The following is a 27,531-nucleotide window of genomic DNA, read 5'->3' on the forward strand; positions in this document are numbered from 1 at the left end:
TAAGCCACCTCTCCTTCTGGTGTTCCAATTCTCTCTAATTCTCCCACCCCAACTCGGATGCTTGCGAACCTCCAGGGACCAGTAAGTAACTCAGTGGTTCCGAAGGCAGCACACTGTGTCTTTTCTCTGTTGTTTTACTAAGTTTGAATTATATAAGGCATATACAAATACATTTTTTTACTGTAAAAAAATCAAATATTATTTAAAAAGCTAAAAATGATCTTCCTTGATAACACAACATTTCAACACCCTCTGCACGATTAGTTATCACAGTTATTGCTTTGTTATATATCCTTCTAGATCTTTTTCAATACATTGACACACTATAGGAATACATACCATTATAGCGCACATGTGCGTCTATGTGTGTTTAAACAAATGGTTTCATGTAGTGTATGTAGATCATTCTGCAAACTTGACTCACTTAACTTTGGATCTAGGAAATCTATTCTACCACAATTCTTTTCTTTTCTCTGTCTCTGCCTTTTTAAAACTGATGCACAGTGGTTTTGGAAAGGATCATCATTACTTTAGCCATTCTCCTACTGTTGGACATTTAGGTTAATTCTGATTTTATTCTTGTGTCTCCCTGGGCATATCTAGTGTAGCTCCTGCTGAGTTATGGAAGCCTGCTACATTTTTAAAAAATTATTGCATAGTATTTAAAGTCTGTCCACTGAGACTTTGCATGAAACCAATTGTTTCCGTATGGGTCCCTCACTATTCCTGGGTCTCTACACTAGAGCCAGAGAGAATATCTGTTTCCCTGTCCCCACCAGTTCCCAGAGATCTGGGAACAGGGACTGTGGCTCCTGGAGCCGTTCTCCTTCACACTAGGGTTTTCCTGCCCTTACTCAAAAGCCACGTGTGAGTGACTCCGCTCTTGGGCGGCTGTGGTAATAAGTGGACTCAGGTCAAAATGCCTTGGTTCAACTCCTGATCTTTCTGGGGATGCTACTGAACCTGTCTGTGCCACAGTTTCATCCTCCGTCAACTAGAGATGGCGATAGCATCTATGTCATTGAGCTGCCGTGCAGACCAAATAAGCGTGCAGACCAAATAAGCTAACACATGTTAAGCTCAAAACGCCATGCCAGGCACCTAGTAAAATCCCAGTGATGCTAGTATCCTGAGCTCTCTCGTCTGCATTAGCTTCAGACCCCACTCTGTGGGCAGAAGGCCTGCATTCCCGGGGGGCAGCCTGGGCAGTTCTAGCCTTTGCAATGGCTTCATCCCACTGCCCACTGATTTCCCAGAGGAGACTGCTGCCTGGGAACACAGCAGGCATTGGGTGTCTGCCCAGATTCTGGACTGGGGCCTAGGGGGAGGGAAGGAGGTCAGCCTGACCCTTCACTCGGCGGTGGTGGCCAGGAGCCTGGTAAGGTAACCCCACACCTTGGGCAGATTTACCAGCTCTCAATGGGGCCCGTTGTGGCCTGGGATTTGATCTCCCTTGGCCTGCGTGGTGGGCAGGAGAAGAAAGCAGCTTGGGGCCAGCCTCTCCCCTGAGAGCCCTGGGGCCTCTTTGGGCCACACTAGCTGGTCCAGGCATGGGTTTGCCTTTCAGCCCCTGGGGCAAATCACTGCAGGTGATTGTATATTTAGTGCTGGAAAGGATGGTCTTTTTGCTCTTTTCCTCATGCCTCCCTCCCCTTTCAGGTTTTAAACCACCTTTATGCCACCCTCTATCCAGCTCCTCACAGCCACCTCTGAAACAGGCAGCCTGGCCAAGGCCATTTCCCAGATGTGGAAACTGAGGCTCAGAGAGGTTAAGTGACTTTCTCCAGACCACACAGTTGGCCACTGGCAGCGTTGGGAATATACTCAGGCCATCTGGCTCCTTGTTGAGTTCTTTTTCATGAGGCCACCCAATGTGATAGTCTTGGCAGAAGGTGACTAGCTGGGCAGCCCTGCTTGACCTCTTGTCCTCTGGGCAGTGGCATCTGTGGTCAGTGAGCACAGAGGGTTGGACTTACTTCTTGAGAGGCGAGAAGCATCGTGGCTGGCCTGGGGCCCAGCCCTTCCCCAGCATTAGCCACAAACCCTCTCTGCAGCCAGAGGTGGCGGGGGACAGAGTGTGGCTGCTTCAGCTGAGGTCATCTTCCCTGCTAGGGAGAGGACTTGCCCTCCGCTATCCTGTGGCATGGTCAGGGTGCAGTAACCTTGGGGACTCGAGTACTTCTCCCAGAGAGGCAGAAGAGAGCCATCAGTGGGCCCATTTTAAGACTGGAGACAGCAAGGCTCCAAAAGGCCCAGGGGCTAGTCTGAGCTGGTGGATGGCAGAGGGAAACGCAAACCCCCCTCCTCATTCTGGACACAGACCCTCACCAGTCATGCTGCTGCTGACCTTACCAAAGACGTTGACCTGGCCTAGCCTGGAGCTAAGAGCACGGTCGTTGGTATCAGAGGGATGGAGCTGTGGGTCCTGGCTCAGTAACTTCCTATTTATTGAATACTTAGTATGTGTCAGGTGCTATGCTAAGTCTTGACCTGTAACATTTCACTTAATCGTCAGAATAACCTCATGAGGTAGATATCATTATTATTCTCCATTTACAGCCGAGGAAACTGAAGCACAGAGCGGCTTAGTATTTCCCAAGGTCATAGGGGGGTGAAACCGAGATTGGAATGCTGGCAGTGTGGCTACCGGAGGTGGGTGTGAGCTACCTCCCAGCCACTTACGGCCAGGAGGGCCACAAGGCCAGCACCACACCAGTCTCGTTCCTGGCACCGTGCCTGAGCCATGGCAGGTGCTCAGTATACATTTGTCAAATGATTAATTGCATGAATGAATGTGAGTCTTTGGATAAGCAACCCAGCCTCTCTGAATGTCAGTTTTCTCACTGTAAAGTGAGTACCGAGTCACCTTTCCTCCAGCAGTGATGGGAAGGGTCCAGTGCAGTGATATTTGAAAGTGCTAAGCTCAGGACGTGGGTCATGGCAGCTGTGGTCACTCTGGGAAGACAGGGCCACTGAGCTGCTCTGAACCGTGTCCTAGGAGTGGGTGGTGCTCTAAGCTGTCGTGCTGGTGCTCAGCTGCCAGCCCTGGGAGCCATGAACAAGTTCTCTCTGCATGAGTGGCTGTGGGGTGTCACCCGTGGCTGGCCTTGGGCTTCCTCTGGGCAAAGCCAGGGGCCAGAGGGTGAGTACCATGACCGCGTCCGTGTGGGACCCTTGCGTTCCTGTGGAACACTCACAGGCTGCTGAGTGGTTTGAACGCACATTTTCTCTTCTGCTTCCAAATCTGTCTCTCATTCAGGCTCAGGGAGGTAAGATGACTTGCCCAGGTTCCCACAAGTGTGGGCTGAAATTTCAGTCTGCTTCACCTGCTTCCTTCTGAGGAGCCCTCTCCAGTTGCTCACGTGTGTCCTGTGGGTTCCAAAAGTGAGGGCAGGTGCCTGGGGCAGAACCAGATCAGGGGGCCCCTGGAGGTCTCGGGTGATTGCCACCTCAGCTGCCCCTGTGTGTAGGGATCCACCTCCCACTCAGATTTCCTCTTTTGTAAATAGGTCTCACAGCAGGCTCTCTGCAGGGGGACTCAGGAGACCCAGTTCCATCCTTAGGTTCCACCATAGGTTTGCTGTGTGTCCTTGAGTAAGCCCCTTCCCCTCTCTGGGCCCTGTAAAGTGAGACCATCAGGCTTCTCTTGTCTTCCTTTAATGGGTATGATTTGGGCCTCAGGGCTTAGACTGGCATTATCTCAGCCCCTTTTTAAGATACTGGGATATTGGGGACCCTCCACCTTGCCAGTTGGGACAACTGGGCTTGGAGTTGAGGACCACGTCCTGGTATTGAATAGTCTTGAGATGGTGAAAAGCTTGAGACTGTCAAGGTGTGCTGGAGCTTTCCAGGAAATCCCCACTGGGTCCACTCCCCTAGCTGCACCCTGTGACCTCGAGGTTTGGCAGACAACACCCAGCGTCGGGGGGAAGCACAGCTTTTAGAGTTCACAAGATCTGGGTTTGAATTCTGACTCTGCCACTTATGTTTGGCTACCCACGTTCCTCACCCATAAAACAGGGGAGGTGAAACTTTCCTCCTAAGGTTGAGGTGAGGATGAAATGTGTGCAGTTTTCTCCAGCAACCCACGGATGCTTAGCAAGTCTCCAATGGCGTGCATGTGTCTGTTGAGTGTGATGGGGCGGGGGTCAGGGAAAGCTCTGGAAGCCTTGCCAACAGCCCTGGAGGCTGAGTCCAGAAATAGAAGACCCCAGAGACAGAGGCTTCTGATGGCCAGGCTGAGAGGCCACATTGAGTTGGCAGTGTGGGCCTTCCCTCCCTCCCGGGGCTGTTGGCTGCATAAATTACTCGGCAGCCTTTGGGCTAATTTTACCTTCTTGGTTTTCATGAATCATTTCCCATCTGGGGGCGTGTGAGAGAAATGGAAACAGCTCTGCCAGCTGGATGCCCGGGTGCCAGCCGCAGAGAAATGCCCGTGGTGAGCCCTGCTTGCGTGCTCTCAGAAGCGAGGACCCCAGAAAGGGCCCCTGAGGGCCAGCTTCTTCCAGCTGTGTCCCCGTGCCTTTGGATTATAATAATTTGGGATAAATGAGCCACAGCAAGTCCTAGGGCTGGAACTTGGGCTAAATCTAAAGGAATCTGGAATCAAATGGTTTTACCATGATAGTCATTAGGGTCTGTGTTGACGTCAGTGGTGGAGTGGTTTAGCAGAGAGACCTTTGTGACCTGCTGGGGTGCTTGTTTGTGGCGCCGCTCTGGACGTTTGCACGATGCTGAAGAGTCACAGAATACCAGAGCTGGTAGGTCCTCACAGAAAATAAAACCTAACTGCCTCATCCTACACATGGATACGTTGAGGCTCAGAGCAGAAAGCAGTTTATTCAAGGTCAGTGAATCAGTGGAAAAGGGGATGCTCATAGTTATTTACTGGCCGTTTACCGCTTTGCTCACAACAACCCTATTTGACTGTTGTTATACCCATTTTATGGAGGGATAGTAAGAGGTGGAGCCGCGATTCGCACCCAAGCATGTCCCACCCAGAGTCCACGTCTCACTTCTGCACCAAGCTGCCCCCTGCTGAGGGCTGCTTTGTCCTCTCCTTTCGTGCCTCTCCCACACCCCTGGGAGTGGATTTACAGGGTCACTGTGAGGTAGTCCTGGAAGCTTCCAGTTCACACCCTCTCACTGTCTTCCAGTCACCAAGTATAGTCAGCTCTTTGTATCCTTGGGTTCTGCGTCTGAGGGTTGAACCCACCTGAGATTGAAAATATTTGGGGAAAAAAAGATTTATGTTGTTGCTGACGTGTATTGTGTAGGAAGGCCTACATGGCTGCATGTATAAAGTTCTTTCTTGTCATTTTCCCTAAACAATACAATTATTTGCATAACATTTACATTGTATTAGGTGTTGTAAGTAATCGAGAGATGATTTAAAAGATACAGAACCATGTGACTAGGTAATATGCAAATGTTGCACCATCACTTCAGCATCTGAGGATTTTAGTATCTGAGGGGGTCCTGGAACCAACCCCCCCCCCCAAGGAGACTGAGGGGCAACTGTATATATTTATTGAGTCCCTACTTGATGCCAAGAACTGTTCTGGGCACTGTAGATTTAGGAATAGCCAGAGTGGACAGAGTCTGGGGGGCCAGCGAGGTCCCAACCCAGCACCCCCATCTCGTCTGTGTCTGGGTTCTCACAGGACAGTGTCTACACAGCATTTTGGCCTCTGCCATGCAGGCTGCAAACTCAGATGCCCCGCCGAGGTAGGGAACATACCAGAGTGACAGGCTGGCTGGAGATGTGCAGATTAAGTGCCTTAAGCAGGGCCTCCACCACCCAGCTCCAGAAAACTCTTGCCACATGGGACTGCCTGCCTGGTATTCCTCGTGCTTCTGATTTTCCAGAAAGGCTGAACATCCATGTTTTTACACGCAATCTTCTCTTTCTTCGAAGTTGGCAACGAAAGCAAAAATGAAAATTGGAAAGAAAAAAAAAAAAGAAGCAACTGCCAGCTTGTAACCTATGGATCCTTTCTTCAGCCACTTCCCTACAGCCCTGTCTGGCTGGAGGAGGTTCTCATTCTAATTATCCCTCAGTGGCCACCTCTCCGAGGAAGTCCCTTCACTCTCTGCCAGGGACGACCCTACTCCAACCCCCACTTGCAGTTTGTCCCCCCTCCCCCCCATACGAGACTGCCACCGTGAAGTAGTGGAAAGGGCATAGGCTTTGACAACAGACAGCTGCTGTGCAGCCACGTTCAAGCAACTTAGCCTCTCTGAGCCTCCATTTCCTATCTGAAAAACAGTAAAGTAAAACTGTACTCACTAGGTTGTTGACAGAACCAAATACAATCAGCCAGAAGCTCAAGTCAAGCAGGATTAGGCAAAAATAGAATTTATGGGCTCAGCAAAGTGTGAAATCCAAGAGCAGTACAGCTTCAGGCACAGCTGGATCCAGGGGCTCACACGGTGAAATCAGGACATGGTCTGTCCATCTTACTCTGCGTTCTTCTGTACTGGCTCCGTTCATAGGCCATCTGTCATACATAGTGGCACAGTGGCTGGCTGCTCGCTGATCCATACTTACATTCTATTCTCTCAGCAGTCCCTCTTCCCAGCGGATTCCGCTACACCTCCAAACTGCAGCTCATGATTGGCTGGGCCCTATACCCTCCCCCGCACCCTTCGTCATGAGCTGCCAATAGGAGCGCTGATTGGTTGGCCCTTGGTCATGCTCCTTTGCCAGAGTCGAGTGTTTGGAGAAGGGGGCTCCTCAAGGACACCAGGGGACTTGATGCCACAAGGGGGAATGCACACCAGCAGGAAAACCTACCAACATTCTACCCAGGCCACAAGCCTCATGATTTCTGGGCCCTAGTTCATTCCAAGGTTCCCAGCACCTGGGACAGTGCCTGGCGCTCCATAGCACCTGAATACATCGCGAGTGAATGAATGGGTATCTTCTGTGGTACATGTGGGATACGCTGCACAGAGCCTGGCCTCAGCCACATCTGGGCCCCTCCTGCCTCCATCGTGGAGGACTGGGACAAGGGTCTTCCATCCTTTCCAGGTTCGCAGTGCCCCTCAGTGTTGGGCTTGTCAGCTTGGGCCGCGAAGCCCCAGAACACCTGTTTGTTTGGACAAGCTTGACAGACAGTAGTTACGATAATTAGTGATCACACCACCTTGCACTCAGTTATCATTCTCAGAAATCATCTCATGCTTTGTTTCTTTCTTTCTTGCCTGCGCCCAGGTCATTTATGCTTATTACTCTTGAGATTGAGCTGCAGGCAGAGCTTCAATTTCATCCAATGTAAAAAGGGCATATAATCCATCCTGCAGGGTTGTGGGGAGGATTCAGTGAGATAATGAATCAGTGGGACACCTGGCACAAGGCCTGGCACAAAGTAGGTGCTCAAGAAAGGCCAGGTTTCCTTTTGAATCCCTTCAACTCAAGGTCAGGATGAGCCCACATGTACCAGCCTTTTCATGAGTATGTGGGGAGATACTTAATTAATTCTTAATGAATTGCCCCCCATGGCACACGCAGACGCACCGACACACCTCCATGCACATAGAATCAGGGAAGGACCCCAGTCTCATGGCAGAGATGCTAAGTGTGGGCAGGACTCCATGGATCAGCAAGAGTTTCTGGGTCCCAGCACAGCAAACAGCAGGATCATTAGCAGGGTGGCACCGGTTACCCTGCCCCCAAGTCCCATGGGTGACGTGACGGACCCAGATGTGGCTGTGCAGACAGTGGGTTACCCTGCACCGGAACTCAAGGTGAAGGACTCGGCAGCTTTTGTAATAAGCAGAAAACAAGCCAGTTCCCCTTATTTGGGGAGTAAGCCGTTGCACACCATTCATGCTGTGGTCACTTTGACCTACTTGATTCTACGGAAATGGCTCGGGGTCAGAGGATGGTGAGGCCTCGCAGTTTGACATACTGAGCAGGACCACTCAGAACCAATGGTGGACCACCTCTCTCTCTCTCTCTCTCTCTCTCTTTCTCTCTCTCTCTCTCTCTCTCTCTCACACACACACACGCCTTACTTGTCCAAAGATGGAATAGTGGCCTGGTCGTCTGGTAGTAAGTTCCCTGTTAGAGGTATTCATGCAGGTTTGGTGGTGATACACGCTGTGGCTTCTAGCATCGTGCAGTTTAGATTAGTGCTGCTCAGACTCTACTGTGCTTACAAATCCCCTGGCATCTTCTCTTTTGGGGGGACATTCTGATGGGGAGGTCTGGTGAGGAGCTTGCAACTCTGTCCACGGCTTGTCTGTGGACCACACCTTGGGAAGCAAGGATTTGGGTGACTTTTGAAACATCTTTTCATTCTGAGATTCTAGACAAGACTGGGAGAAGAAACAGCCAGGGAGAATGGCAGTGGCAGGATGGAGAAGGAGAATACAGAAGTGAAAGCTGGTGCGGGGCTACAGGACTGGTCGTCGGCCCACTGGATCCCTGCTGGCCCTGCAGCCCCTCCCTAGACAGGCCTTCCCTTCTGGTCTCACGGCGCAGGAAGCAGGACCCTTTTCCCTGTGGCCAGAACTCCGCATGGTGTTTCATCAGCGTCTTACCTCGCTAGAGAGAGGCTGCAGCTTCATGGGTCAGGAAGAGTAGGTGTGAGAATGTGCAGAACGCCCCAGAGAGGGGCCTGGAGAACAGAGGGCCAGGTGAGGGGCTCTGAGTATACAGACTGGATGGTACTGGGTTCATGCCTCCCCCTGCCTTCCTATAGGACGCCTGAGCAAGTCACTTCCCTTCTGAGTCTCAGTTTCCTCATCTTTCTAGGAGGGACTTGGACCAGGAGGTGTGGACACATCCTTTCAGCTCTAATAGTCTGTAGGAGGCAGGAAGAGGTGAGAGCACACTGTTCCTAGCCCTACCCCTTAGAAGCCACAAGCGTGACTTGGGGGCAGGTCGCTTTAACTCTCCACCTTCTGCATTAAGATCAGGGAGGTAACTTGCCGAGGAAACCTGAGGCTGTGTTAGGTCTCCTGCACCTGCCTGGTACCGGCAAGCCATCAGTCATTGCAGAATGAATCTCCATATCCTTTCATTCAGGACCTTTTTACCTTCCTGCTTTGTCATCTGGAAGCGTGACAGGGGCCTCCCTGAGCCCCTGGTAGCTTCAGCCCAAAGACTCCACACTGCTTGTAGCCTGACCCTGGCCCCCACCAGCACGCACCCCCTTCTCCTCAGGCCTTATTTGGCTGTGCTCAGCTTGGTGCTTGGAATCCTGGAGCCCATTGGCCTTGGGGAATTTGTTTAGACTTCAGGGTCCCCTTCCAGGGGGACAGCAGGTGGTTGGGAGGAGCCCCCTCTACCCACCCTCCCTCCATCAGCAGATGCCTTCTCCTCCTTTCCTGCTCCTGCCCTGGCATGCTTGGGGGAGGTGTCGGGGCAGCCTGGGACTTCTTTTTAAATGATTAATACTAACCTGAGTTTTTCACTTTTTATTGTACAAAAAAGGTAGAAGAGTATAATACATTGCCATGTACCTATCGCTCAGCCTCAATCATTAATAACACCTAGATATTACTAATCTATTTTTTTTAATCAGCAATGCATACACCTGGTGTGAAATTGAGTGAGAAGTCCCTCTCGCCCGGAGCAGCAGCTGTCACAGGCTAGAGCAGGGGTGTCCAAATTGCGGCCCATGGGCCAATTGCGGCCCGCGATCCACTTTTTATTGGCCCGCAGAAAATTCCAAAAATATATTTAGTTTACTTAAATAAACCAGATGAGGCAAAACGTACTTCACCTCGAGTGAGTGGCCCAGCTGTTTATGTATTTTACCAAATATGGCCCTTGGTGAAAAACGAAAAAAGTTTGGACACCCCTGGTCTAGAGCTATTTTGTACATACATGAGCACATGTCAATGTGCGTGTCCTTTTTATTTTATTAAAATGGGGCATGCTTATTTTATATAACACATTTATGTAGCTCCCTTTGTGTCAGCCACCATTCTAAGTATATTGCAAACATTAACTCATTTAATCCTTACCAGGTAGGAGCTGTTAGTATCCCCAAGCACAGAGACGTCAGGAAACAACCCCTACATCACACAGCCATAAGTGATGCAGTTGGGCCTTGAACCTTGGCAGCCTGGCATCAGAATCCATGCTCTCAACCACCATTTTCTGCTGCCTCTCAAATTACACATAGTGTTCTTCCCCTCAATTTTGTTTTCACCGCCAATTATGTAATCCATTCAACAAATGTGTGTCGTGTGCTTACTTTGTACCAGGCACTGTTGTAATGGCAGAGGATACAGCAATGAACAAAACAGATCAACCTCTCTTCTTAGAGTTTACGTTCGAGTTGGGGAGATGGATAGCAAATCAAATAAATGAATGCTACATAACTTGGATGGTGAATAGTGCTCTGGAGAAAAATAAGGAGTAGAAAGTGTAAGGAGGTTGCAGTTTTATATAGGTGGCCAGAGAATGTGACATTAAGTAAAGGCTGCAAGGGCGTGAGGAAGCGAGCCTTGTGTATCTTGGGGAAAAGCATTCTATCCAGGCAGAAGGAACAGCCAGTGCAAAGCCTCAAGACAAAAGTGTGCTGTGTTGCAGGCTGACGATCAGGGCAGCTCCTGTAGCTGTGGCGGGAGTGAAGGGAGAGCCGCAGGAGATGAGTCTCAGAGAGAATGGGGCAGACTGTCTAAGGAGCTTTGCTCTTTGCTCTGCGTGAGATGGGACGTGGGGTGGGTTTTGAGCAGGGGGCCATTCGATCTGACTTAGATTGTATCAGGTTTACCCTGACTTTGCGGGGGAGAATGGGCAGGAGGGCAGAGAGGAAGCAGGGAGACAGTCAGGCTGCCCCTGCAGCCCTTCAGGCCAAAGAGAGAGAAGTCTCGGACCAGAGTGATGGCCGTGGAGGAGGGGTGCAGTTTGTTCCACTGCTTTCTTTGAAACAGCTGCCTGTTGTGTGTGGATATGCCATCATTTATTTAACTAGCCTCCAGATGGGTACATTGGTTGTTTCCAGTCTTTTGCTATTTCAGACAGTGATACAATGAATACTCTTACACATGAGTCTCGGAAAACTTTCTCAAGTGAAATTGCAGGCCTGGAGGTTCCCAGTGCCAGATTGCTCCCCATAGAGGTACCAGTTTGTGCCCCCACCAGCAATGCACGAGAGAGTGCTCAGGTTATAGCTTCAGGTCAGGTCTCGGGTGTTGGGGAGATGGGTGGCTGGGGGTGAGAAGCTGCAGGCCAACCCAACTGGCCCCTTTGTAGGCCACGGCACCATTGAGGTGGACTCGTTACAGTGGCACAGCCAGAGTTCTGGACCCAGCTAAGTGGATCCACGGGGGGCGGGGGGGGAGGCTGAACCTTTGGTAGAGCAATAAGGATGCACGTCATGGAAACCCTGTCCTAGAGAGGCTTGGGTAGCAGAGAGGTATAACAGGAAGTGCAGCAGGAGGGCTGACTCCAGGACTAGTTGACTCAGCACCTTAACCAGGTCAGTGAGAGTCCCCTTCTTTGAGATGTTGTCCAACACCGACTGGGACCCAACAGTTCCGTTCTAAAGCCAGCCAGCCAGAGTTAGCACCGGGCCCACAGGTTGCGGGCTCAGTCCCACAAGACTGTCCCCACTTCAGACTCCAGTCACAAGTCCTGGGATACTCGTGCTTCGTGACCAACACAAATCGGGTTGCCACGACCCCCGTCCTCATGTTCTATACTTTGCTAGAATGACTCACAGAACTCAGGAAGGTGCTTTACTTTCTATTACTGGTTTATTATAAGGATACACCTCAGGAATAGCCATATGGAAGAGAAGCGAAGGGCAAGGCATGGTGAGAGCAGCACGGTGCTTCCATGCCCTCTCTGGAAGCACCCTTCTAGCACCTCCAGGAAGCTCTCCGAATCTTGTTCAAGAATTTTTGAGGCAATCTGTGGAATGGGAGCAAGCATTTGCAAGTCATACAGCTGATGAGAGATTAATATACAAAATACATAAAGAATGCATACACTTCAATAGCAAAACCACAAACAATCTGATTTAAAAAACAGGCAGAGGATTGGGCAGAGGATTTGAATAGACGTTTTCCCAAAGAAGACATGCAGGTAGCCGGCAGGTACATGAAAAGGTGCTCAACATCACTAATCATCAGGGGAATGCAACTCAAAACCCCCTGAGCTATCACTTCACACCTGTTAGAATGGCTATTGTCAAAGAGACAAGAAATAAGTGTTGGCAAGGATACTGTTTTGTATAGAGGTTCCTCAAAAAATTAAAAATAGAACTATAATATGATTCAGTTTCCCTTCTGGGTATTTAGCTAACAGAAACAAAAACTAACTCAAAAAGATATCTGCACCCCCATGTTCATTGCAGCATTATTTACAATAGCCAAGACATGGAAAGAACCTAAGTATCTATGAGGGATTAATAAAGAAAATGCGGTGCCATATATATATATAGATATAGATATAGATATAGATATAGATATAGATATAGATATAGATATAGATATAGATATAGATATAGATATATATAGATATATATAATTATTCAACCATAAAAAAGAAGGAAACCCTGCCATTTGCAACAGCATGGATGAACCTTGAAGGCATTATGCTAAGCGAAATAAATCAGACAGAGAAAGACAAATACCATATGATCTCACTTACATGTGGAATAAAAAAAACCAAAAAAACAAAGAAACGCATAAATACAGAGACTAGATTGGTGGTCGCTAGAGGCGAGCGGCAGGGTGGGGTGTAGGGAGTAGGCGAAATGAGTGAAGGCAGAGAAAAGGTGTAAACTTCCTGTTAAAAAACAAGTAAGTTCTGGGGATGGCAGGTCCACCATGGTGACTATAGTTAATAATACTGTATTGCATATTTGAAAGTTGGTAAGGAACTAGATCTTAAAAGTTCTCATTACAAGAAAAAAAAGTTCGGTAACTATGTATGGTGATGTATATTAATTAGACTTTTGTGGTGATCATTTTGCAATACATACAAATATCGGATCATTATGTTCTACACCTAGAATTAATATAATGTTATATGTCAATTATACCTCAATAAAAAAAAGGAATTTTTGTTGAGCTCCGTCTCCACGCCCCCTCCCCTCCCAGAAGGCCAGTGGTAGGGCTGAAATTCTAACTCTAATCACTGTCTTTCTGGTGACCAGACCCATCCTGAGGGTACCTAGGGACCCCATCCTATGTCACCTCATTGGCATAAAGTCAGGTGTGACAGAAAGGGACTCCTTATGAATAACAAAAGACACTCCTATTACTTGGGCAATTCCAAGCGTTTTAGGATCTCTGTTCCAGGAACCGGGGACAGCGTAATATTTCTCATTACACCACACCTTCTCTCTGCTCTGCTCTCCTAGCTTCCTCCTGAAGGTGCTTTCTATCAAGCTCCCCTGCAGGACACAGCTGCCATTTGCAATAATGGCTGTGTGCTTTCTCATTCAAGTCATGAAACAAAAGTCCTCACTTTCCTTTTGATGGGCCTGAGTAAGTCAGGTGTCCAACCTTGGAGGCTGACAAGTTAAAGGCCAGGTTCATGATCTGATCATTGGGGAGGGGATGGTATTACCATAATTGGCTTAGATTAAGTCAAGCCCACTCATGGAGCTGAGGGTAGGCCCAGCATCTCTTGAACCCCCATAGGTTCTGTGAGGGAGGTGTAACACCTGAACCAGGTCTAGTTCTGTTAGTGGGGAGGAAAGAGAGAATGGGACCCAGGTAAGCCACCAGTGTCCACTGTGAGAACCAAGACTCCTTTCTCCACTTGACTCACAAACCTTTACACTGCTTCTCCCAACCTCTTTTGATCAAACTCTTACTGATGATGGAGTCAACCTTTAAAGGGTTCTGCAGGAGGGACCACCTTGGGAGAGTGCTCTACTGCCCCAGGCCAGCTCACCACGGCTGCTCAGTGGGAACTACTCTGCAGAGGACGGCCTTGAAACCCACCTGCCAGTTCCCCCAGATGCGAAATCGGGGGCTAGACAGGGTCAGATATTCCCCTAATGGGAGTTCTTTGCCCTTAGGGCCCCTGCAGACATTTTTTTTTGGCTTTTATTAACATAATTACATATAGAAAAATGCACATATTATAACAGCGTGGGGAGCTAAAAAAAAATGATTAATACTTTTCCTCCCACCTTCTAAGTTCTAGCTGGGCTAATAACCAAATTCACAGAGACAGATTAACAGGAGAAAATCAAATGTTTAATACATTTGCATGGGCAATTCACATAGGCATGAAATTTGTAAAGACACTGGGGCCACATTGGGTATATAAAACATTTTGGGCAGAGGAGAAAAGTGGGGGATGGGGTAAAGGATTTCAGAAGTGAGAATGGGTGGTTTATAGGTAGTTGAGAAAAAGGCAAATCCTTCTTGAGCAACTCAGAAACCATGGGACACGGGTGTCTAGCTACCAGGCTTGGAGTCTTCCTGACTAATGGTGGGGTGAATTTTCTTGAGGTGACTAAGCCCAGCAAGGCCCCCTTCCTAAGGCAGGTTTTTCTGTCTGAATCTCTTGGGTAGGAAAGGAGGGGAGGCTCAAAGGTTCTTTCTGAGCCTTTTGTTTCTTAATAAACAAACACCTTAAAATCAATATCCCAAAAGGCAGCTTCAGGGTGACAAACCTTTGGTTCCTTTCAAAAGCATGGCTCAATATATTTTCACAAACTTCCCACACCCAGGGGACCAGCATCAAAATCAAGAAATACAGCGTGAGCAGCACCACAGGACCCTCTGCCCGTTTCGATTATAGTTATTCCCAAGGATACCCACTACCATTTCTACTTCTAACACCCTAGCTCTGCCTAGTTTTTTAACTTTATATAAATTGAATTATATGGTATGTACTCTTTGGGGTCTCATTTCTTTTCTCGACTCTATGACTTATCCACCCTCTAGCGTGTAGTTGTAGTTTGTTCCTTCCCGTGTCCACAGTATTCTTCACCGAGCTATTTTTAAAACGTAAAGAAGCTTGATGAATATTGTCCAGTTCCCTACTAATTAATATTGATCAGGAGCATGCCGAATTTCTTTGCTTTTCTTTAGAAAGAGAGCAACTAACCAGAGCGTAAACCCTGATTATCACATAGCCTGTGTGTACAATAGGAAAATGGAGGAAAATGAATGCATTACTACCCAATGCATGCAGTCTGTTTAGTAGAGAAAATCTTGCAAAATGAGAATCATAAAGAAAAAGAAAAACAGAGGTGCTTTGTGGTAGAAACATTGGGGCCTTTACTGATAAATCAATTAATTGATGGATTCCTTCATTCATCAGCTATGCGTCAAGTGCCACCTATATGCCTGGTATTCAGTCTCCGATTTGGGTTCCTCCTAACTCTGAACCAATTGTTTGGATCCCAGCATCTAATGATGAGTAACAATAGACCTTAGCCATCTCTCTAGCAATTCCTAAACTAAATGAATATAAAGAGTTCCTTTAAAGAATTTTTCAGCAACATTTTTTTTTTCTCATAAGCAAAAAGAAGAAATGGAAACTCTCTCTTTAACATGACCTCCCCGCCCAAATCACCACTAGTGATCGATACCCCAGAATGCATCCTCCCAGACCCGTGTGTGCAAATCCATATATTTTAAATGGCATTATTTTGTCTCTCTTATCTTTTCATAATTTTCATTTTTTAAAAAAATAGGCTTTATTTTTTAGGCCAATTTCAGGTTCACAGCAAAATTGAGAGGCTAGTACAGTGAGTTCCCATATACCCCCCCCCCCCCCCCCCCCCCCCCCGTCTCACATGACTCCCCTAATATGACATCCCATCCAGAGCAGTACAGTTGTTACATAATCTAAATTGATACATCGTAATCGCCCAAAGTCCATAATTTGCATGGAGGTTCACTCTTGGTGGTGTACCTTCTGTGGATTTGGACAAATGTATGATGCCATGTATCCACCATTATAGTACCATATAGAGGAACTCACTGCCCTAAAAATCCTCTGTGCTCCTGCTCTCCGTCTCTCCCAACCCCTAACCCCTGGCACCCACTGACCTTTTTATTGTCTCCATAGTTTCACCTTTCCCAAAATGTCATATAGTTGGATTCATGCAGTATGTGGCCTTCTCAAATTGTCTTCTTTCACTTAATAATAACTTTCGTTTTTTTATTTAACAATATATTGAGCATGCATTTACATGTCAATAAATATTCTTCCAAAGCATTGTGAATTGCTGTCTAGTATTTCACTGTGCTACATATTAACTTCTCTCCTATATTTGAGGTTTACATTATTTCCTGTTTTTTTGCTACTAAAAATAGTGTTGTAGAGGGCAGCCTTGTGGGTAAATCTTTGCACACAACTTAATTATGTCCTTAGGATAAATTCCTAGATTGGGGATTGCTCCTACAAAGATGTTGGTCTTTTCAAGGCTTTTAATATGTGTTGCTAAATTACCCTCCAGAAAGGATAGACCAATTTATAGTCCAACCAGTAGGGCCTGTAGAGTATTTCCTCCATACTCTTGCCAAGTCTGAATATGTATTATTGAGATTTTTAATCTTTGCCAATTTAATAGAGGAAAAATGATCTCTATTTGTTTTAATTTATATTTATTTGAGTATTAAGGTTTTACAGTTTTCCATAAAGAATATTGGCTATTTGTCTTTCTTCTTTTGCAAATTGCTTTTTCATACTATTTTCCATTTTTTTCTACTGGGATGAGCATCTTTATAGTATAGATTTATTAAAAGTGTTTTTCTACTAAGGGTATTAACTGCTATGAAGGCCCTCTTTTAATGTCAAAAAAATTTCACCAATGTGCCCACCTGATATCTGTTATACTTTTAAAATAATAAATAAAATGAATGATAATAAGAACTCATATTTATATAGTGCTTATTCTATGCCAGGCATTATATTATGTGAAACAGCCCTGTGAGATAGGTCTGCTATCAGTCCCATTGGACAGAAGAGGAAACCGATGAACTGTGCAGGAGTGGCTAATTAATTTTCTCAAGGTTACATAGCTTGTGAGTGGCAGGGCTGGTATCAGTTGATTAACAAAACACACGGTGACGTAGAGCTTCTATGAATTCAATAAACACTTTAATAAATTTGTTCGTCACAAAAGTATCTACATACACTTGCAAATCTATCTTACGTATAAGTTCAGGGCATATGATTTTTTTCTCTTCATAGGCAGTGCTTGCTAGGCGTATAAATTCAACAGCTCTCTGTAATAATTCCATGCTCTCCCCCTTTACCCACGTGGTTTACTGTTGAGAACCATGTTGGACCTTACATTTCCAGGAAGGGGAAACTGAGGCTCCGGGCAAGATGAGACCTTACTCTGGGTCACCTGAAATGTTTATGGCATAGCCAGGACTGAGACCAGGGCTCGGGATACCCAGCCCAGCTCAGTGTGTGACCTGGGCCAGCTCCCTAATCTCCTGTTCCTTTGTTATCAGCGGGGACAACAGAGGATGCTGTGGTGGTCCCAGGACAGGCCTGCTAGATTTTCATGGTGCCAGCCTCTAGGGAAACCAAGTCCTCGGGCCACACTGGCTGCCGGGCATTCCAGGACCCTGGCACGCTGCCAAGGGTGAAAACAGAGCTGCAGGCTCCTGAGCTCCCTTCTGCCCCCTCCTCTTGGTTTGCATCTCATTGCTGGGTTTGCAACATGCCTAATCTCTGCGTGTGCAGACTCAGAGGAGCCAGCTGAGAGGGAGCAGTGCCAGCAGCTAGGCGTCCTCCATGAGGACTGCCCACCACCCCTCCCCCAAGCCCCTCAGTGGGCAAGAAGGGCCACAGCAGTCTGCAGAAACGGTTTCTGGAGCTTGACTTGACCCAGCCCTTATAGTGCCCACTGAGATGGACTCAATGAAGGACACAAGACTGTATTATCTCTCTTTTCCCAAATGGAAGTTTATTTGATCTTACCACATCTCATTTCTCCCTCTCTGTACCCACGGCCTTCCTCACAGACACAGAAAGGTGTTCTAATGTACATCAGTCATGCAAGTGAGGCTAGATCCTGGTTCTCCAGGCAACTAGACTCCTCCAAGAATGGAGAGAACTTAATTGTGCAGACAGTCGATCAATAGGTGTCAAATAACGAGTACTCTATGAACCCATCATGTTTCCCTTTTTGCTTTAGCTGCCAGGAGACTCAGAAGAATGGAAAGCTAGATCACTAGCCATCTTAAAACAGATTCTCGGTATAATTTTTGGTGTCACTCTCCATGAGGTCTCTGGTTGTTCAACTGTCCTGTTGAGTGTGTGTTTGTGTTATGAACGTAATGAAGCTTTCACGTAATGAAGCTGGGATGTACATGAAAAATAAGACATGAAAAGAAGTGGCCTGTAGACATCTCTACGTTGAGATACAAATGAATGCTTTTCTCAGAAGGGGACGGTTTTCCCATGACCATTGAAGACTTAGAAAAATGTCTGTGTTCCTTTTCCCTTCTGTCTGTCAGTCTTCCCTTCCCTTCCCACCCCACCTTCTTTTTTCTCCTCCCTTTCTTCTTTTCCCCCTCTTTCCCTCCAACTTTTATTCTTTTACTATTGTCTACTTCTCTCTCTTCTGTCATTTTTAGTCTTCCTTACTTTCAGCCCCTCTCTCCTCTTCCTGCTCACCCGCTTGCCTCTGGGCAGCCGGTTTAATGTAAATATTCCTCACAAACCCAGAGCACTTGACTCTTTCCAAGGCCTTGCTCCTGCCTTTATTTCATTTATTCCTCATGGGGATAATCTGGCAATTACGATTATCTCTTTTACCAGGAAGACACCAAGGCCTAGAGAGTTTAAGTGATGTGCGCATGGTCACACAGCTTATAGTTTATAACTTATCGGATTCAGGCCCCAGGACTCATGAGTCTAATTCCATCACACTCTGCACTGCACCTCACTGCCTCTCAATGGCAGCCTCACCCACCTGGCCACCCACCTTGCCTGGCAGAGATCACTGAGAATGCACCCAAAGGAGAAGAGGACTCAAAACAATCACCCACCCCCTCTTTTTCCCCTTCTGAGGTCTCCTTTAGAGTTGAGATTCTCATGGGGGCCAGCCGGACATATTAGAGGCAGGCAGTGAATTATGACATTTGGTCATTGATTCATTTGACAAATATTTATTGAGAGTATACTATGTGCTAGAAAAGGCTGAGACCAGGGTAAGGCAATCAAGGCACCTAGGGTGAAACATTTAAGGAGGCACTCACTTTCAGGTACCATTCCTGCAAGTACATGACCCTGAGAATGGGTTCCTCCTTCAAGTTTATGCCCTACCTCCTTGCTTGTCTTTAGCTAGTTCTGCCTTGGTTCCAGGCACTGTTACAAGTGCTGGCAATTCAATGGTGAGCAAAAGGGCCTGCATTGCACCCTGTCCTTGGGTTGCTTATAATCTATTATGGGAAAAAGATATCAATCAAATAATCAGGCTAACTTAGGACCGTTCTAAGTATGACAAATACCATGAGGAAAGGGACATGGAGCTGGAGAGGGTTTTATGGAGTGGGGAAGTGAGGGCTGAAGGATGGGAAAGAATTTACATGTGTGCAGGTGGAGGGCACAGCAAGTTTACAGGCCCTGTGGCAGGGTGGAGCGTGGCACACAGGTGGGGCTGGTGGAGGGTAGAGGGGCCAGAGCAGGGGAGCCCAATGTAAAATGGTCTCAAGCAGTCTGTTTCTAATATAATGCCAGAGCATGCAAATGACTGACTTTAAAAAAAACACACAAATCCAATCCAGTGAAGAGAGAATTCAAAGCCCCTCCCTCACCCCCCCTTAACAATGTCCCTCATGCTCACCTTTCTTCAGTGGGTTGAAGAAACCCACAGACTGCCTCACCACCTCCAACCTCATCTTGGTCCATTTAATACAGCACAGTCTGTGATAGAATCTAATATTTGCCACATTTTCCAGACGAAATCAGTGCACACAGAAGTTAGATAACCTACTCTCTTAGCTCAGCTGCCATAACAAATAGCCACAGACTGGGTGGCTTCAACAATAGACATCTAGTTCTCACAGTTCTGGAGACTGGGAAGTCCAAGATCAAGGTGCTGGGTAATTTGGTTCCTGGTGAAGCCTCTCTTCCTGGCTTGCAGACTGTTGCCTTCCCACTGTCCTCACCTGGAGAGAATGAGCTCTGGTGTTTCTTCTTATTAGGGCACCAGCCCTGTTAGATTAGGGCCCCACCCTTATGACCTCACTTAACCTTTATCCCCTCCTCAAAAACCCTGTCTCTAAATGCAGAACACTGGGGGATAGGGTATCAACATGTGAAGTGGGGGAGGGGACACAAATACTCAGTCCCCAACACCTGCCCAGGGGCACATAGCTAATTAGTGGGATTTGATTGGCAGGCAGTGCTGCTCCGGAGTCCAGGCTCCTAAGATTTAACTGCCTCAGGATGTTCGTGTGTGAACGTTGCCATCCAAATAAGAAGTGCTCCTTAGGGCAGGGATGTTCAGTGATCCCTTGCAAATCCACAGGGTCTCTTCCTGGCAGCTGACATGTGGGCTGAGGCCTGAACGCAGCCCCGTGATCCCTCTGGAAGAGGAGTGGGCTGAGGGTATGGCGTGGAGGTAAACCTGACCTGAAACTGCACGCTTGAATTTGGGGGTTCACCGATTTCCAGTTTACCCAGAGGGGGGCCTGGGTCTCCAGATTTTACCAGGAACGGACTGCGTGTCCTTGGGCAAGCCACTTGACACCTTCCAGCCCTAAGTTCCTGCCTCTGTGACCCCTAACCCTTGCTCGCTCACGGGACTGGGGGCCATCCATGGACTATGAGGTCGGCTAAGCATGAAGCATGGAGCCGCTGGTACACTACGGCCAGGAGGCAGGCTGGCTGCAGACGCCCGGCCCCGACTCTAGGTCGTGCAGGTGGGGAAGGGGACGGGCGCGCGGTGCGCGGCCGGCGAGTTGGGTGGCGGTGCCCGTTCCGGTGGCGCCGCAGCCGGCGCTGCAGCCGGGCCGAGTCGGCGGCGGAGGTCGAGACGGCGCGCGGTGGGCTGCTTGTGCATTTCGCAGACCTGCTCCGCCACCCGCCGGGCCGCAGGGCCCAGCCTCCACGGCGCTATCATCCGCACCAGACGCCTGCCCGGCGTCCCCCGGCCCGCGTGGGGGCCGAGCCTGCAGGAGGGGCTGGAATTCCTCTTAGGGGGCCCCCTCCTGCCGCCCCTCCCGGGCGCTCGCTTCCTCCCGCTCCCTGCGCGCCCCCCTCCCGGCTGCCAGCCAACTGCGTGCCCCCGGGGCCGGCAAGAAGCCACATGCCCCCGCAAGGAATGCCGGGCCTGTCGGGCGGGGGGCGGGTGCTGGGCAGGGCCCGGCCGGGCTGGGAGCGCCCCACCGGGAAGGTTGGTGAGAAGGAAAGAGCCAGCCAGCACCCTCGCCCGGCCTGTGCGCCGCCCCGGCCTGATCGCGGCATATCACACTTAACCCGCCCGACACGCTGACGGGACGACCCGCGGGCTCCCGGGTCTGGGGGCGCCCTGGAGGCTGGAACGGGGCGGCTCGGCCCTGCCCGGGCAGCCCCCGCCCCCCTCCGCGCGCCCCGGTCCCGGCCGGCTCGGAGGAGGGGGCAGGCCGTCATGTTTCCCCACACCCCTCCCCGCAGCCGCCGGCTTTGGGGCCCCGGTGGGGAGCAGGGGGCTGATTAGCCGAGGAGCAGGGGTGTGGCCAGCGGGGCCCCGGGTAGTGAGTCACACACGCTGCTCGCCCAGTCCCGGGGCGAGCACGGTCCCAGCCCGAGCTGCATGCTGCCCTGGCCCGAAGAGTGTCGCGGGGCTTGGCATGAGGACCCTGGGGTGCCGAGGGAGGGGCTGAAGCCCGGCGCTGTGGTGGAGGAGGGCGGTAAGCACAACTGGGGAGACTCCCCTAAGAGAGAGCTGGGTGGGGCTTGCAGTCAGGGCCAGCCCACACCAAGACCCCCAGGCCCCGCCTGTACCTGCTCTGAGCTGGCAAAGCGGGCCTGGCTGCATTCCCTGGCAGCCCCTAGACGAGGGGCTGCGCAGCCAGGCGCTGAGGGCCCATTTCATTCGCCTGCCTCCCTTGGCCCCAGCTGGACTTAAGTGGATCCCTCCCCTGCTCCCCCCTGTAGAGTTTTCTGCTGAGGTTCCTGTGGGTTCCTCGTGCCTTTTGGCCTTGGGGTCTAAGGCTGTACTATCCAGCCCTGCCTTCTGGCCTGAGCTGCCCCTGGCCCCTGACCCCATGGGGCTGGTGGCTCCAGTCATCCCCAGGACCAGCCCGGGATAGAAATGGTATTTCCTCTTGGCGGGGCTACAGCTGTTTTTGTTGTCTGTGTTCTCAAGCGCTTCCTCTGGGGATGGCAGGGAGGGTAACCAGACTCCACGGGACCCCCGATTGCCCTCTCCACCACTCACCCCTCTTCCCCTGTCTCTTTGATCTTCTTCCTGTGCTGGTCCCGCCTTCCGTCCCCAGGACAGAATGACTGAGAACATGAAGGAGTGCTTGGCACAGACCAAGGCAGCCGTGGGGGACATGGTGACCGTGGTAAAGACAGAGGTCTGCTCACCACTCCACGACCAGGAGTATGGCCAGCCCTGGTGAGGCCCCTGTGTGGGGACAAAAGGGGGAGAAGGGGGAAATCGCTGGGTTGGGTGGGTGGGAGACCCTGGGGAGAGTTCCCATTCCCTGCCCACCGCCCTTACCCTGCTCGAGACAGCTCCTGGGAGCAGAGGTGAGAGCAGGCTCTAGAAAATCCCAAGCAGTGTCCCATGAAAGCCTGGGCCTTGGTCTCAGGACTCCTCCCGTTCCACTCCCCCCTGCACTGAACGGGCAGGCTGGGTGGGACTCCTCTACCTGCCCCACATCCCCATGGCCCCCTGGCCAGGTCCTCGGCTTCTCTGCCGCCAGCCTCTCCCTCTCTGATGGCTTCTTTGCTTTCTTTACTGGCCCCTGTCCTGGCCAGCTCTAGGAGACCAGACCCCTCGGCCATGGAAGTGGAGCCCAAGAAACTGAAGGGGAAACGTGAGCTCATCATGCCCAAAAGCTTCCAGCAAGTGGACTTCTGGTGTAAGTGGAACTTGGGGCTATTTCCTGGGCTGCTCATTTCTTCACCCCCACCCCAACCCCATCTCACGTAGGGAATTTGTAGCGGTAACACTAATGATAGGCACGCATCTATTATGTACTAGCCAGTACTAGCCACAGGTCTAGTCTTCAGTTAATTCTCCCCATTAGCCATTGAGGTGGCTGTCAGTGGTCCTATTTTCCAGGTGAGGAGACTGAGGCTTGGTGGGGGTTAAGCACCTTTCTTGGGTCCCATTGCCATATACAGTTGCAATTCAAACCCAGACCCATTTGACTCCAGAGCATGCTCTTTCTTCTATTTTTTCAAACTTGAAACAAAGGGAGCTAGCTACTGACTTCCATAGTGTTGGCAGGCATGTCCTTGAGCCCCCAGGGAGGGTACTGGGTTATTGCTACTGAAAACTCAGGGGCCTGTGGCTGGCTGGGGTGGAGCCAGGGCTGGGGCTCCGGAGTACCATACAGTGTACTTTCCACAGCCTATGCTGTCCTCAGGGTGGGCTTCCCATTAGCCCCTCAGCCTCTCCCATGGGGGTCCTACCTCCCGAAACAACTGAGGCTCTCTTTCCTCCTTCCATCCCTCCAGTCTGCGAGTCCTGTCAGGAGTACTTTGTGGATGAATGCCCGAACCACGGTCCCCCGGTGTTTGTGTCTGACACACCGGTACCTGTGGGCATCCCAGACCGGGCCGCCCTCACCATCCCACAGGGCATGGAGGTAGTCAAGGACGCCAATGGGGAGAATGACGTGCGATGCATAAATGAGGTCATCCCCAAGGGCCACATCTTCGGCCCCTATGAGGGGCAGATCTCCACCCAGGACAAATCAGCTGGCTTCTTCTCCTGGCTGGTGAGTGTCCCCTGTGCTGTGCCATGGGAGAGGGTGCCGACCATCATGGAAGGGAACCAGCAGGGGGAGCCATCCTCTGGCCTAGCCTGGCCCAGGAGTTCTTCTGCCATCACTCCTGGGCACGTGGATGATGGATCTTGCTGCCCCTTTGCCCCAGCTAAGTGGCTGCAACCCTTGGTGGGCCATGCTGAGCAGCTCATATGGCAGTAGTCAGCAGAATCAGTGGTGGGGCGATTTTCGCCATGAATCCTCCTATGTGTATCTGGTGAGCCATCGGTGGCATTTACAGAGGGTTTACCCAAGCCCTCCTCTGGACCAGGTGATTTGAAGCTGGGGCAGTGGGGATGCAGAACATGACATTCAACTAAAAAAGGCAGTAATGTCAGGTGCTAGGCTAGGTGCTGGAGGTAAAGCCTTCAACAAGACAGACATGGTCTCTGCCCTCGGGGTGGACAGTCTGGTGGGGAGAGCAGGCATTGGACAAGTGTTTATACATGTGATAATTGCTGCTGAAGCGGGGCTACAGGATACTCTGGGAACAGTGGGAGATGGCAGTGTTCGAAGTGTTCAGGAATTTGGGGCCTGGAGCCCAAGTTCATTATGTCAGCCAGCTTTGCTATTTACTATCTGGTGTGACCTTGGATGAGTCATTTAACCTCTCTGCCTGTTCTGTAACAGGATAATCATAGCTGACGGTGAAGATTAAATGAGTCAATACTGTAAACTTCTTAGAATCCTGCTTGCCCTTAGTAAGCATGCAGTAAATAGCAGCTATTGTTATTATTGTTGGCTTATATGAGGGCTTTGGACAAGATTTCCTTTAGCCTGAGACTTGGAAAATAGTAGCAGTAGTGGAAGAGGGGTGGAAAAATGCTCTGTGCAGACAGAGCAGCTGAGAGGGAAGAACTACGAGAAGTCCAGTGTGGTGATAGTAATGAGCCTGAGAGGCAGAGTGGCAAGAAATCAGCTGGAGGCGGGGAAGCAGGGGGGAGATCATGCTGTGTTTCATAAGCCAGGGTCAGTGCATCCTGCCTCCTGTGCGCTAGGGGAAGCCATTGAAGCATTTCAAGCAGAGGTGTGACTCAGGATGCGGAATGGAGAGTTGGGATTACAGGTGGGAGGCAGGGGTGGAGGTTCAGGTAGGGAAAGATGGTGGTTTTAACTCAGGGGCTAGTTTGAGAGAGATTTTGGAGGGGGGATTCCCACAGGATTTATTGATGTATGGAATATGGAGATGAGGAAGAGGGGTTTCTGAAAATATAAAGAGGAAGAATTATCAAAGACGATTCTTGGGAGTGAAACTTGAACAGAGATGGGGGGACACGGGACAGTAGAGATAGGCAAGCCAGGGGGTAGGAAGATCCTTCATTGTTCATTAAACATTTCCTGAGGGTCCCTTTGTGCCAGGCACTGGGCTGGCCCTGGGGTACACTGGTGGGCCTCATCAGACATCAGCCCTGCCCTCTGAGAGTTTACTATGGGGAAGAGGGAATGAATCAAACAATAAGATAAATGAATAGAAAATGATGCCTCTGAAAGGTAATGGAGAAAGTGAGGCTGGGACAGAAGTGAACAACCCATGGAATTGATGTGGCCGGAGGTTGGTGAAGGCCGCCTGATAGTTGAGCTGTGATTGAAGGAAGAGAACGCCCACCAGGAGAAGATTGGTGAGGGGCATCCAGATGGATGGAACAGCATGTGCAAAGGCCCTGTGTCAGGAGAGAACACGTCGCATGTGGGCAATAGGAAGAAGATCAGAGTTCATGGGCCTGGAGGAGGCGATGGAGGCTTGGCCAGGTAGGGTCCAGTGGGCCAAATTGGGACTTTTGTTCTTTATTTTAAGAACAATGAGAAGTTTCACTTAGGTTTTGAAAGGGTGACTTTGGCCACCGCCTAGAGAACTGATGGGGGGGTGGGGCATTGGTTAACACGTTGCGTATGGCGGGGTTTAAATCCCTCGTGAAGATTCTGGTGATCCGTACGCAATGTGTTAAGAAGGGTGCCCAGACCCCGGTTAGAGGGCTGTGGTCATTCTCTAAGTGGACAATGATAGAGGCTTGGGCTAGGGTGGGGGCAGAGACATGGAGAAAAGTGAAGTAGTTTGTGAACTATTTCAGAGATGAAAGAAATTTTTGACTTAGAAACAAACTAATTGGCCTAAGTAAGGGAGAGAGAAGTGTCAAGAACAACTCTTGCATTGTTCCTCTCCCAACAGATCAGGACGGGTGCCTTTCTCTGAGAAATGGGGAATGCCAGAGGGGACTGGGTTAAAGGAAAGATCCTGGTTTGGGTTTTGGACTTGCTGAGTTTGGAGTGACATCGAGATATCTAAGGGTTGATGTCAACGAGTTGATGTGAACAAGGCCGGGGGTGTGGAGGGCAGCCCCCAGGGAGAACCGACTGAGCAAGAGGAGGAGAGGGTCTAGGACCAGCTTTGAGGAGCTTGAACAGTTAGTGGTTCAGCAGGGGCGTTTTCATCCTTCAAGGGACACAGAGAAAGAGCGGCCTGAGAGGTAGGGCCAAATTCTCCTGAGAAGCCAAGCAAGAGAAGGGCTCAAAAATGTCCATTGGATTTAGTGCCAGGGAATTCATCGGCGACTTGAGCAGGCGCTCTTCCTGTAAGACAGTGGTTCTTAACCTGGAGCAATTTGCTCCCGCCTCCCCCAACCTCTGGGCCGTTGGCAATGTTGGGGCATTTTTGGCCATCACAACTTGGGCTGGGGGTAGGCTGCTCAACCTTTTGTAATGCATAGGACAGCCTTCCATCACAAAGAATCGTCTGGTCTCAATTGGCAGTAGTACTGTGCTTGAGAAACCCTGCAGAGGAGTGAGGAGATGGAAACATTATTAGAATGGAAGTGCTCTGTATGGTCCATTCTCGGAAGTTGGATTAGAGATAAGAAGCGGAGGAGAGATGTAGGAGATAGGAAGGCTGATGGCTGGAGGAAGACATGCAGTCAAGGGAGTTTGTTAATGAGAGAGACTCTAACATCCTTGAAAAACCCAGTAGGAGGAGTCCTGCTGAAGAAATGGAATATAGAATAGAGATAAGGCGTGATGGATGCGCTTTTATATTACCTGAGAAGATTCAGATGGAGACATTGGATGTGGAAAGGAGATGGGTCACTGGAGGGATATCCTAGCGGTTTGAGCAGATGGAGAGGGGTAAGTGTAATAGGCCAAATAATGACCCTCCCTCCCCAAGGATGCCCACATCCTGATCCCTGGATTCTGTGACTGTGTTATCTTATATGACAAAAGGGACTTCGCAGATGTGACTGTATTAAGGATCCTGAGATGGAGACATAGTCTTGGGTTCTTAGGGTGGGCCCAATGTAATTATACGCTTGTTTATAAGAGGGAGGCAGGAGAGTCAGAGTCAGAGAGAAAAGACTGGGAGATGCTCCCCTGCAGGCCTTGAAGATAGAGGAAGGAGCCAGGAGCCCAGGAAGGCAGGCAGCCTTTGGAAGCTAGGAAAGGCAAGGAAACAAACAGATTGTTCCTTAGAGCCTTCAGAGAGAACCAGCCTTGCTGGCATTTTGATTTTAGGATTCCTGACCTCCCAAATTGTAAGTTAATAAATTTGTCTCATTTTAAGCCATTGTGTGTGTGGCAGTTTGTTACAGCAGCAATAGGAAACGAATCCAGTGGGCTTATGTGTTTGGGGGGACATCTGCTAAAATGTGTAGA

General features: G+C 49.6%; 1 protein-coding gene across 8 annotated transcripts in view; it reads left to right on the forward strand.

Annotated features, from left to right (window-relative positions):
* The window catches only part of PRDM11 (PR/SET domain 11), an 87,737-nt gene that overhangs the window by 12,937 nt on the left and 47,269 nt on the right, over positions 1–27,531 (forward strand). For 2 of the 8 annotated variants that reach the window (XM_088789533.1, XM_074336256.2), the window contains 3 exons: positions 22,384–22,508; positions 22,874–22,977; positions 23,579–23,841. In XM_088789533.1, coding sequence (XP_088645659.1) covers positions 22,390–22,508; positions 22,874–22,977; positions 23,579–23,841 — 486 coding nt within the window. In that variant the 5' untranslated portion in view covers positions 22,384–22,389. Of the gene's footprint in view, positions 1–20,706; positions 20,827–20,893; positions 21,300–21,406; positions 21,796–21,855; positions 22,203–22,383; positions 22,509–22,873; positions 22,978–23,578; positions 23,842–27,531 lie in introns of those variants that run through there. The other 6 variants (XM_019746432.3, XM_019746429.3, XM_019746430.3 and 3 more) reach the window with 6 other exon arrangements.

This window comes from Rhinolophus sinicus, chromosome 14 (assembly GCF_057876585.1).
Source record: "Rhinolophus sinicus isolate RSI-liver-muscle chromosome 14, RSI-T2T, whole genome shotgun sequence".
Taxonomy (NCBI): Eukaryota; Metazoa; Chordata; class Mammalia; order Chiroptera; family Rhinolophidae; genus Rhinolophus; species Rhinolophus sinicus.